This window comes from Drosophila rhopaloa, unplaced genomic scaffold (assembly GCF_018152115.1).
Source record: "Drosophila rhopaloa isolate 14029-0021.01 unplaced genomic scaffold, ASM1815211v1 contig_115, whole genome shotgun sequence".
Lineage (NCBI taxonomy): Eukaryota > Metazoa > Arthropoda > Insecta > Diptera > Drosophilidae > Drosophila > Drosophila rhopaloa.
In genome coordinates, this window is record NW_025334990.1 from 11,937,912 (window position 1) to 11,951,273 (window position 13,362).

The 13,362-nt window shown below is 39.7% G+C and overlaps 1 protein-coding gene across 1 annotated transcript in view; it reads right to left on the minus strand.

Moving 5' to 3' along the window:
• Positions 1–13,362, minus strand: part of LOC108045053 (exostosin-1) — a 70,240-nt gene that overhangs the window by 17,925 nt on the left and 38,953 nt on the right. Inside the window, exons 3-5 of the mRNA XM_017124225.2 lie at positions 8,365–8,439; positions 8,074–8,200; positions 6,203–6,322 (exon numbers count right to left, since the gene is read on the minus strand). Coding sequence (XP_016979714.1) covers positions 6,203–6,322; positions 8,074–8,200; positions 8,365–8,439 — 322 coding nt within the window. The remainder of the gene's footprint in view (positions 1–6,202; positions 6,323–8,073; positions 8,201–8,364; positions 8,440–13,362) is intronic.

Genomic DNA, 13,362 nt, shown 5'->3' on the forward strand with positions numbered 1-13,362 from the left:
GTTTGCAATGGACCAAATATACTGCCAAAGGCATTTGCATTTAAACTAATAAATGACTAGGCTATAAAATAGTAAATTTAGTTTGCTATATTCTTTCGAGAATGTAATATTAAATTAAATTTGTTGAAATATAATGTGTATGTTATAAGAAATGATAGCACATAAGAAATTCAAATCAGAAATAAATATTCAATACAATGTTTCGCTTCACTTATATAAAAAGTTATACTTTGTTTCTTTGTCAATAATAAATATTATTGTGTCCACATATACTAAGATATATAGTTCATTCAATAGCATATTATTTCCCCTAGATATTGTTTGAATTTTATTAAATGAGGTTGAGTAACTCTGTTTTTCTGTTTTTTTAAGATATCTACTCCCTATTCATTCCACTGTGCATTCTGCATCTAGCGGCTTACTCCACAGGAATTAACATCAGCAGGAAGAAGATCCCTTCACTTGCTGTCGCCAAAGCCAAATAGGGTTATCTATTGCTCAGCTATTTCTTGCAGTGCATGAGCAGCCACTAAGGCAACTTAGCGGCGCTTGAGTGAGTGCACGATTCAATGGAATGGACGCGAAAGAAAGGCGGCGGAGAAAGGTGAAAGCGAGTGGGAGGGCAGAGGAGCGTAGGCGGGCAGACAGTTGACTTCAAAGTAGTTTGCCTGGGAAAAGTTTTTTCCTCCTTGGCGCACGTTTGCATGCGCATAATAGGATTAGTCAAAGTAATAAGTTGTTTTTCCTTCCCTACTTTGAGCTGCTGATGCTACCTAGATTCCTGCTGCTCACCGGAGCAGGATTGTTGCTGTTTTCCTTGGCCAGGCTAGTGGGCGTGGCCAGTGCTTTGAAATGCAAATCTCGACGAGACAAAAAAGAGACAGCCAGGTGAAGAAAAAGTTTTTTTTCGACAGCTGCCTGCTCGTATGCAACACATTTTGTTGCATCAAATCCAAAACCGCAAAAGCCCAAAAAAATATAAAAATACCATAAACATATACACAAAATGAGTGTACTTATTATACGGAACAATTATAACTTAGGTCTCATATTATCAATTTTCCCCTTTAAACAATTTATAACTATAGTTTAATTTTGATTTTAAATTATGTTTAAATTGAAATCTAAATTTGTTTTAATTTTTAGTCTTTAAATTATAACAAAGCAACTATTCTACCTAAAATATTGTATAATTAAGTTATTTTAAAGGGAAAAGGAACATTTTGAGAAGAATTCCATGTAGCACTTTAAATTTAGTATTAATATTCTGTTGTTAATCCGTTACTATTTTCTTTTCCCTATGTGCACACTCATATGCAAAACATTTCGAGCCCAACACAAGCTTGTGGCTTATTGTGGTTTATTTTGTTGTTCTGTGAATTTTTGCGACCATTTTCGAAGTTTTCCCTGCTTCCGCTTTTTGCCTCCCTGTGCAACTTAAGTGCATGCCCCACGCTTATCGGTCACATCCATTCGCCCCAATTCACACACACTCGAGCACACAGAGAAAGACTTTTGGGGCTTAGGCCAAGATTTTGGGCCAACTCTGGGCCGGCACTAAGTTCGGTAAGTGGACTTTGAGTGACCTTTTTGTGGGGATCCTGTGGCCATTCGGTTTTCGGCCTGGCCCACACAGATTGGGCTGGTAGCGGATGGTTAGTCGAAAGTTCAACACACAATAAAATTATGCAAATCTTGGGATCAGCCGCATACGATTGCCACTCGTCCATATACAGACACATTCATACTATCCGACCTACGCACTTAGTTTCCTTCGGAAGGATGTGGCAAAAGTTTGGTTGCGGTCTTACTCCGGGTTCAATTTTTGATTTATTAATTGAAATAATTGGTGCAGATGGCAGGGGTTCCCAGTGAGTGGCGAAATTGCCCAAGAAATTGATTTGAGCTTTAAAATATAAATGTCTTAGTGGATTATTCTATGATTCGTGGGCCTACATTTTAGGATTAAAAGGCTGAAACCATGTTTATGATTGTTATGGGAGCAAATGTTTGAGAAAAATATAACTTACATGATTTGTTTTCCAGTTTAATGATTAAAGATCGCTATTCACGAATAAAGTACAATTACAATGTCAATAAAATGAGTGATAAATGAGAAAAAAAGACAATTAAAACATTTTAATCTGATTTTTCGTAACCTCTACTGGTATCAATATGAAAAGTTTTTGTTCTGCAAGCAACTTTCAATTCATAGTTTTTCGGTAACACCTAATTGGTTCAACCAAGCCAAAACACTTTATTATAAAATTTACGTTTTATGACTTGTTTAAAGAGAAGTCACTTTCGAATAAAGGGTATTGTCATCCAAAACACAGAGACAGGATGTGAGTGCGTGGCAAAAGGGAAGAGAGGGCTTGGCTGAAGCGTCTAACAACCCAAATAACTGCTTAATTTGTTTTTCCTCCGACCCGTCCTATGGAAACCCCCTCCTGAAAATCACCTTTGCTATTTGCTTGCACAGCAGCAACAATAACAGCAACAAAAGCAACATTGGGAGATGAGGGTAAACAAAGGCTAACCTGAACCCAAACTCAAACTCAACTCGAACCTAAAACCCCAAAAACCCCTAAAACCGTCAGCTGGCTGTTAGTTTGTTGACTTTAATGGACCAGTTTTGCAGGAGGCGAAAGGAGTGTGCCAAAAGGATACACCAGAAAAACTGACACCGCCTGGTCACATGCGGTTCAACGCCCAGACTGAGGAGATTTTCCAGCAGGGCCAGTTAAGGCAGCAGAAATTATTTGAGCGTTCTGGGCTTGTTTATGCCTAAATCAATTTGCTGCATGAACGGGTCTTAAGTGTAAGCGAAGGGAAAAGGATTCCCCCAAGGACCCCTCCCTGCCTCCCTTCCTCCTGACCCATTCATATTCATACGTGTCCCGGACTAAAGGATTATTAGGAACTTTCCACTCCAAAAGTGAGACGTGAGTGGCCTGCTTTAGAGGTCTGAGGCCTGTGTGGTTTGCAGCAAGGCGGAAAAAATGTGCAAAATTAATAAAAACAAATTATAAAGGCATTTCTACAGAGCCCTGCAAAACCGGAATTTATGCTGTTTATAAATATTCTGGAATTGTTTTTGCCTGTGGCATCTACACATCAAGTATTTGGCTCAGTCCCGGAACTCTTTCACATATTAAAGCCGCAAAGGCGGCGGGTGAATGTAAGAAGAGCGGAGGGGGAGACAAACATGATGTTGACCCTTGTGGAGCTGCATTCTTGGCCATATGCAAAATGTGGGTCAAATAAGCCAGAAAGGATTGCGCGCAGAGCCATTACGTGATGCACGTGCCACACCTCGGCAGGTGGGCGTGGTCCAATGTCTCTGTCTGCCCTTTTTTCCTCCCTCCTGTCGAAAATGCCACAATTCATAATTTTAATCGCGACCCATAAATCAAATGTGCGCCACAAAAATGCAGGCGAAAACGAAAATTCCTGCGCAAAAAAATCGTGTTGCATACTTTGTGGCGCGCTTTAAGTTTGATAGGAAAATAATGTAGGGAAAGGGCAAAATAGTCATAGATGTCTATGCAATAATTGCTCTCAAGGGGATTAAAAACGACAGTCAGATTTTATATACCGAAAAGTGCAATGATTTTTAGGTACCCTTGAGGTTGGACAAATAATAAGATATATCTCTGATAAATAAAGTAAATTAAAGTACAAAAAACTAGCTGATATAGCTTAAGAAATGTAAGTTTTAAATAATGTAAGTGTAAGTTTATTATATTTTACTTATTACCTATTAAAATATATTGATAAATGTTTTGAACACAATTATTTTGTAAGCATTCATGTGCAAAAAGTCTGTGTTAATTGAGAATTTCGTCATAAATCTAAAGCCTGAAGTCTTTTCCCCATTTATTTTGACCCTTGTGTGCTGCAGGTCGATCAAAACACAATTAACTTTGAGTGTTAAACGAACCAGCATCTGCCCCACACGCCAGCCAATAATAATAATTACAGAGCTGGGCAAATTAGTTAGTCAAGAACGAGAAGCAGAGAGGGAGGGGGAGGGGGGGACTCCTTTCACTTCCCGTCACATAAATCAAACTAAACTCCCTATGCATGTCCTTTGTTGACCATGTTCTGGTCGATTGTGGACCAAGTCGTTAATTGCCTCGGCAAACTTCCACCGCCTTCGTCCTTTCGGGGGCGGTCACAAGGTACTGGAAAAATATTTGTGTTTAATTTGGTTACACACATTTTGGTTGCTGTAACTGCAAATTGATTATTACTAGCTCAAACGCAGGCAAATGAACGAGGTTGGATGGCCAGAGGGGTTAAAGGGGCGCAAGCCGGAGAATCGTGGCAATGGAGCCGCAATCTGCACAACTCTCGGCTCCGCATTTCCCTTGCCGCTCCATTGGGCTGCGGTTTTTGTCAACGAGCGGAGCGACAGTCTCGTCGACATTGCAATGTTGTCGGTCGTCATGGGTTAACATGGCTAGGTTGTTGTACAAGGGTGTGTGGACACAGAGAGAAAATGCTAAGGCATAACGGGAATATCTTTAAAGTTTTGGGGTTCTGTTATTCAATTTTTGGCATCTAACTTTAGGCTAGAATATGTATTGATTCGTTTAATATTCTAACATAACAATCTTCCCGAAGAATGTTAATGAATAATTACTTTGAACGGTCATTGATTTGTAGTAATTTTTAAATTAAAATCTGTATTTTCTGATTTTAGGTAACCAAATATTTAGTAAAGTTTATAAAACACAATTAACAATGTACATTTAGACTTCCTACATTATGTTTTGAAAACACATGCTATCCTATCTCTCAACAATGAAGTTTTAAATGCAGTCCTTTTTGTCTCAGTGAGTGCGCATGCAAAAGTTTCGCCGCAAAACGCGAATCTCGATGCGAGCTGGGAGACTCCGGTTTCAGTTGGCAGGTTCAGCTTCCTAGGCCCTTTCTCCTGGTCGCTGGTTCCCCCATTTCCCTTAATTTCTCCGCTTCTCCCCCTGATGATTACACAAAATTGAATGCCCGTGCATCCTCCTTTCCGTGGATGTGTCTACATCTCTGCACGATTCTCCGTCCCTCACTGTGTGTCAATTTGAGTGTTGAAAAGTGGTCTCCAGTGGCGGCGGTTTAGTTTGCTTTTCGCGTCTCCCAATCTCCCAATCTCGCCCTTTCGCCATTTCTCCGCTGGTCCTCTGACTCTATGGAGAAACGCGAATTTCTGCTTGCCATTTGTGTGCAGATAACTTTGTTGTTCGCTGTTTGTTGGTTTTCGATTGCATGTGCGAGAATGTGGGGAATGCGTGTGTTTTATTCATACACTCCCACATCGCCAGCCCTCTCATTTTGCCAAGCCCAACCCCAGGCTTTCGGTGGGTGTATCGCCTAAATGTACACCAAATTCAAATTCAATAGCTAACGGAGAACTTTTGCTACTTAAGAAGCAAAAGTATCTGGCAGATACTCTTAAGAGGCTTGGACTGTAGTTTTCTTTTGCAAATCAAAAGCCCAATACATTCTGTGCAGAAAGTTTTTACAGGCTTCTTTCTTATAATAAAAATTTTAAGATTTTTAAAACCTTTTGATAGGCCTGCTGATATCCAGGTTAGAAATACCTTTTGTTCAATTGGAATTTTGCTGTCATTACTTCTTGATAAAAAAGCTAATAACTTTAAATGCCAACGAAAAATCAACAACTAACCAATCACTATTATTTTGTATTCATAAAAAATATGCTGTATTTAGTTAAACAATTTTAGTTTGTCTTATACTTAAATTCCCACAGCTATATAAGTCCACAAAAATTTCATTCCACTTCCATAGTGCAACAAAGAATTTAGTTTTAAGGGAAATATTCACACATCGTAAATTTAAGTAAGGGTAAAGTTCGGTACGCCTAATTACAGCACGCACTGTGCCGAACCCTAGGACACGAGAACAAGTTGTTGCATAGTTCCATCGACCAAGTTGCTGGTAGTTCCCTGCCCAAAACCCCACCTCAGAGTCGCTAAGTAGAGCAAAGAACATTCTCGTTACTTGTTTCTTGTCGATTGAGCGAACCAACAAAAGCCGCAACAACTTGCGAAGTAAGTTCGAGTCGCTATTCCGAAGCCCTCGCAAACCCGGCAAAGTTGCAAGCCACCCAAGTTATCAGCCGCAAATAGGCGGCGTCTACATATGCAAATGTTCCCCGAGGGGAAAACTCAGGACTCACCTCGAATGTTGTGAAGACGATTTTCTCGATGGAGCCAAAGTAGCGTTCCCACAGGACCTGAGTCTGTTGGCGGAGTGCGAAGATGCGTTCCGCCGATATGGAGCGCACGATATCGGGTACCTATGGAGAGATGGAGAAGGGGGGATAAGAGATGGTTATACCCGGCGTATACGTAATCCCAGCTTAATAGATGCAGCTCATCCCGCCACCTGAGCCACAATGCATTAATTTACAATGCACAGCTTAATTGGTTAAAGGATTTCAGCCACCCACGGGTGCCATCCATCATAATTGCAGGGCAGGAGTGGTAGTGGTTGGCCGGAACAGGAGTGATGGCGATGGTGGCCCCACTAAATTCAAACAGTTTAAAGAGTTTGCCCAGCCAGTCGAGTCGAGTTTCGAGTCCGTGCTCAAGTTTCCTGCTCAAGTTAACTTAATTAATTGCATTTCCTGCCAATAAACTACAAAGGCAAACATGCCAATGGACGGGGACAGGAAGTGCAGGAGGAAAAAGAGAGCGAGGAGCAGGAAAAGGACTCGGTGGACAGGGAAGGGAAATATCAAGGGCAGGGCAATTGGCAAACATTGCGCTAGGACTTTGTCGCGAATGAAGTGCGACAGTAGCAGAAAGTTCACAGAAAAGAATTTTAACACAAACCTCGAGAGATGTTAGGTCACATAAATGTCTTTAAAACTATGCTATGATTGTCTTACTTTTTTGGCGTATACAAATAAATTTTACAATTTAGTTTTATCATATATTACGTTAAGAACTTTGAACTGTAATTTTGAAATAATAAGTACATTTATCTTAAAGGTCAATTTAAATGTTCATGGCCATGTTTAAGATTAAATAATATTTTAAATGAATTAACAAGGTCCAAAGGAAAATATTTCTTAGTGTAAAATCAGGCGTCAGAGCGTAAGGAAAAGGACACTGGCAGGCAGGCAAACAAGTGCAGCTCACGCACACACAGAAGGAGTGTCCAGGAGCTTTCTCTTCGGAGGAACACGAAAAGGTGCGGACACTTGGACAAAGAGCTGCGAACCACTCACCTGGCTCTGATTGGGAAATCTTCGCCACAAACAGAGGCAAGCAGTGGGTTAAGTGCAAGAATGTGGACAATCCTAATGGAGGAGCCAAAGTCCGATAAGCCCTGAGTGGGATTCTTGGTGCTGGTGCTTTCCGATTCCTCTTACAGCGAATTAACTGGGGTTTGGCTTGTAGTCCTGGTTTCACAGATACCCAGTTTCGGGGTAATAAGTATCGGTTATATTTTGAACGATGAAAAATACGTTTTTAAGAAAGAAAAAATTTCGAACTTAAAATTAAATAGGGTTTACAATAATAGGGTTTACAAAACGAACCACATTTCCTTCAAATTGATTATGTTGAAATGCTTGTAATGACATTTTTCCTGCTCGCCAAAAACTTTTAAGTTATTTTCTTTTCCAATCAACTTGCAGGCCAAGGACGTACTTCTGAGCACCGGCTAACAGGTGCACAAATCTTGCGAGGTCTTGGCAGAATATTCATCAATGGCAAATGGCCGGACATTTGGAGAGGCCAATAAAAAGTGCAACAAATATTTGCGACGCTCTAAAGTGACAGCTTTCTGGGTTGTATTTATAAGGTTCACCGCCCAAACAGCCAGCCAACCCACCACCCTGCGCACATAAACAATGAAAACTTTACTTTTTTTTTTAGACAGGGGGCAAATGAAATCGCTTTGGCCAAACGACTCCAAAAGTGGCACACGAACTGCCACAGAACGCTGCGCTTTCAGTATTTCATATAAAGGCCATTTAATATCCCAACTATATAGTATGCCCATCCTCAGATATCAATAAATATGTATGCCCCGGCTCACCTGCAGCAGGAGGCGCTCATCGGCCCAAATGGCGGCCTGCTTCCAATCGATTTTCGATTCAAACGGCAACACCCAGGCATTGGACAATAGTACGGGAATGCAACCGGCCTGCAAGGCTTCGAGGAATCTGCAAAAAAAAGAAGGGACGAACAACCAAAAAACAACCATGATGAAAAAATGGCATTGTGAAATGTAAAATGAAAATTGTTTTTTATGTTTTCCACCCATTTTTTTTTTTATTACTCTTCTCCCCTTTTTTTTTGTTTTTGTGGGTTTTTTGTTTGTGCTTACCTAAAGGAACCCAAACGACGTCCGCGCGGCACCAAGCAGAACGTGGAATTTTGCAGTAAGGTCTCGTAGTCGTACCTGCAATGGAGGAGGAACAGGGAGAGGAAATGAGTGAGAAAGAGCGGGCAGAACATGTAAATTAGTGAGAGCCATGGCATTGCATAATGGGATTCTGGAGCAATTAATCGAACAAAGGCGCCGGGCGACGAAAATGCGACCCCAAGGAGATGCAGACATCCGTTGTGAACAGTGGCGGATTCAGGATTTGGTTGTGTGGAGGGGGGTTTTAATACCACATCTTTCATTACATTTAGGGGGTTTGAACCCCCGAATACCTACCCTGGATCCGCCCATGGTTGTGAGCTTATCGACATTACAATATGATAATGGGTGGCGAGTGGAGGTGTATAAACGAATTTGGTGCACAAGGAAGTAAAGTATTGCAAATCATTCAAATGGGTTGAGAAAGGGCATAGTTCACATATTCAGGTTAACATTAAGCTGAATATATTTCGAAATTAGTGTTCACTAGCTTTTCAAAAAAAGACGCTATTTATAGTTAATATATCAATTTAATATCGAAATAAAGGAAAATTACACGTGATCTTGTAATAAAATAATAACTTTTGATAATTTACTTAACCTAACAACTCCAACTTTCCCCAAAATTTAAAGTTTTCTACTTAGTACATTTTGATTTCTTGTATTTGAACCACAACCACAGTTTCCTAAGACTCAGTTGGGTTTTAGGTACATTAAAGTAATTATCTTTCCGGTTTGGGGATTAATTTCCATCAGCCAGATAACATTTCTTTTAATTTCTCAGAGATTACTTGCTTTTTCTCTCTTGCCATCGTTGTGTTGCTAAGCAATTGAATCGGTTTCATTCAACTCGTTCTGCTTTGCTCTTTGATATTTGGCAAAAATTCCTGTAATTCCAGCTTAATGCTCAACAGGGCGTATGCTTAGCATTTGCTCACATTACTCATACGCCGTGTTATCCGACTACGCAAAGCGTTGAAAAGCGGAAGGTAGTGAAGGGGGTGCTTTCGAGCTGTGACCGCAGTGCGCGTTTTGTGTGGCCACTTTAATCTTTAATTCCAAAATCAAAGCCACCAAATGCATCAAACTGCCATAATACGTATACGCCATGTACGCCAAACATTGATTCAGGTGGGTGAGAGGATGTGGATGTGTATTGTCCGCAGGGGCTGGTGGTTTTAGAAGGACGGGAATTAGGAGGTGCTTTTGAGGTTGGGCAGCGGCATTGGTGTGCTGGCAGTTTACAAGTTAAGTTGCGCGTAAAATTACATGTAGTTGGGCATGTACTGCCCTCCGGGCAACTCCCACAGCCCTCACTATCATCCGCCAACCCCCCGCAATCCTGCCCCTCTCTCCATGAAACTCCCCTAAATGGTCAGCAATTTGAGCTCGGTACATTCGCGTTTTAAAAGCAGAATCAGCAAAAAAAATTTATTAGGAAACTGCATGCGCAGCTTTTTGGACATTGACAACGCACCGCAAGCTAGAGGGAGACGGCTAGCTGGCATTAGAAAGAGAGAGGGAGAGGCAGCCTGCAACAGTCGTAGACTTTGCTATGAATAATCTTGAGCAAACAACATAAATTGCATGTTGGCTTGCTTCTGACATTTTGGCGAGAGTTGAAAAATTACACTGCCAAATGCATAGGCAGGCGCAACTAGAGCCATGGACTTAAAAAAAAGGAAGAAATGAGGAGAGAAGAAAAACGAGGGGATGATAAAGTTCAGAAAACATAACATTATGCAATTCACCTAAGCAAAATATTGTAGTTAAAAGGAAAACATTGAGAAGTTATTATTTATTAACTACGAGATACTTTTTATTTCAAAGTGACATTCGTCTAAAAACTTGTGGTTTTGATTCTCTAAAAATCTGCGTTATTTTAATTTAATTGATATAAATCGCACGACTTTGTCATTTAGCTGCATTCAAATCTAATTCGAAAATCAAAATTAAAATATTTAATTTTTTTTAAAAGCTTGAAGGGTATTTAAACTTCGACTCGCCTCAAGCTACGTCAAGAATAAATAACACTTATATGGCAAAATAAACACTAATCGAATAATTTCATGAGCCTATTCAAACTTGTTCCAAAAATAGCTTTAGCAAATATATAAAGCGATTTCATGCAGAAAATACTCTTAAATTTCGTTTGTTCAGTTTATTTCTCCTACAGCTATTTGGGTTGAATGGGTCATTTGCCTGAGTTTGCCTGCTCTAAAAGAAATAAAAGACAGCGTGCACTTTTTATTGCATTTAATTTATGTGAACAGTTCCTTTTTTTTGTGCTTTCGCGTTGAGAGGGGCGTGGTTTTTGGCCTAACTAATTAGACAACATTATGCATACAAACTTGGTTTAACATTCGTGTACATATGTCGTAACATTCGCAGCTCCTTATGCAGGTCACTGCACTGGCTTATATATGGAATCCTGGCAGGACCCTTTCCCCGCGCTTTCTGTTCCCTTGTTAGCTACTTGTTTAAGCAATTAAGAGCCGCCAACATGCAACGTTGTTGTTGTTTAGACAGCAGCTTAGTTCTCCCGGCGAACTCTTCTTGCCGCCCCAAACTTTAATTAAATGATTTTTAGCTTTCAGCCAAGTTGGGCGAACAGTTCTCTTCGGTTCAGTTGAGTTCGGTTCTGTAGGGCTCTGAGTTCCGGGCACCCCAACATCATGTGAACAAAACTTTTGCTATTTACACGCGTTTGTTGTCAAAAGTTGTTGCCACTGCCACTTCTGTTTCTAAAACAGAGATGTTTAAGCTGCAAAAGCGAAAAGCTCGGCCACTTCATTAGGCATTATACAGATGACTGGGAATTAACAGGCAGAATGCAGCAGTAATTAATATGGCTTTTGATTTTTCCTCATTTGCATTATTTAGTAGTATTAACTGCTTTCCTGGATATTGGCCAAGGTGGAGCTCTTTGTAAACGCTTAAAACTTGCGTGCCATATTTAAAAGTTTTGTATTTTTAAACCGTATTTCATTCAGTTTCGCAGTTGCGTGTTTTATTTCAAGTTAGGATCGTTTCTGCAACCTTGAAGAACTTTTTTTTTAATATTTGAAGGATAAGTATGCTGCAGTAATTAATAATAAGGCAACTTGTTATTCATATACATTTTTATAAAAAGTTCTTGATTTAAAAGATAGGTTCAATTGTGCTATAGTTGATTCCAAAGTGATTTCTCTAAATTCCTATTTAAAGTGTAAAAAGTCTTTATATAAAATGTTGTTTTATAAAACCAATTGATAATAGGCTATGGTTATTTCAAAGTTTTTTCTTTTTAATAGAGATTTTCTTTTTTCCTGGTAAAAAAAGTTTCCCACTCGTAATTGGTTTTCTTTCCAAGGAAGCAAATCTTTGGTAAATTTATGAACAATTCCGAGAAAGCAACAAGTTATGAGTTTTTATTATATTGCTTCTTTTCTCAAAGCCTTGGAAAACTTTGCTCAATAAGAATTCCAGCACATACCCGGCAATTACTTAGTCAGAGTTAAATCGATCGAATGTCCCACCTGTTGCCTGCGTTTTGCCAGAGATTCGAGGGGGGGAGGTGAACGTTTTACGGGGGAACGGAGGAAAGCCACAAAGTAAGTCACTTCAGTTCATGTCAATTGCTTGAGCCTAGGCCAGCAGAAAATTAACATAAGCAACTTGCAGGGGGCGGTAGCCCCAGAAGCTCGCAGCAGGTATATAATTTAAGTGGTTTCCAGCTGTCAAAGGTTACCCTCCTGCCTGCCGGTGGTTTCATTTTCCTGTGCTTTGTGGATTTTTTCCCGGAGCTGTTTGTTGTTCGGGGAATTCTGGTTCTAGGGCTGATTGAGTGACTGACAAACTGACTGACGGCGGTAGAGTCGAAATGAGGTTGTGATTTCCCATTTAGTCTCATCATTTGGGCTTTGCCTTTGACAGGTAGAGCATCTACCTTTGGTTTTTCCCTGCCGTCAGGAATGTAATCCACCTTTTGTAGTTTTCCGCATATCGGTTCTTGAGCTCTTGTGGGTGTTTTTTTTTTGCCTGCCAAGTACTTTTGTATCGTTCTTTTGTATTTCAGATTCCGTCTTGTCATCTTGGCTTTTTGCCAAGAACTTTTATAATTCAGCCTCGGTGGCGTATACGCAACATTTAGTTAATTGCTGAAAGTGAACTAAACGCAGCATTTCGCCTATGGCTGGAATGGCCTGTCAGCTGCAGCGAAATGCAAAATTAATTAAAAAGATCCTAAAAACAGCAAAAGTGAGCGCAAAAAGCAGCGCAGAAGAAAAAAAAAACCTATAAATGAGTAAAAAGATGTGGGCAAAATGTCAGGACAGAACCCAAGTTGGCAAAAAAGTTTTCGCGAAAGATGGCAAGAGACTGCGATGAATTTCAATGAAAATTAAATTTTTCAAAAACAGCATTTGGAATAAAGAGAATTTGGAAAGCATTTCGAATGCGCTGCAAGTCCCCAGAAAGCAAAGAACAAAGTGCAGCACAAACAAAAATCAAACAGAAGGAGCAGATAGAAAAAGGCATCCACCCACACGCAGCAAAATGGAGAAAAAGAGGGTGAAAAACGAAGCTGTAAAAGTTGCCGTTGCCATTGTTTGGTCAAAAAGCAGTAGATGCAATGGGAAAAAAAATGATAAGAACCAGTAGCGCAGGAATGGCTACAGAGAAAAAACCAAAAAAAAAATAACATCTTTAATTTTGATTAGAAATTATATTCTTTGGAAATTTTAACAATGCTGCTTTAAAGTTTTTTCTATTAAAGATTTTATTTGTATAAGCAAGAAAACAACATTAAGCAAATTTTTAACAGTTACTAAATCTGATTGCTAATTAAGCGTTAAACGCTTTTATTTATTTAACTATATAACACAAATATTAAAAAAGCTTTTATTTATTTAACTATACTACACAAATATGCAAGTGTTTTTATTTTAGATTTCCAGGAACATTCGAAATAATAAACTA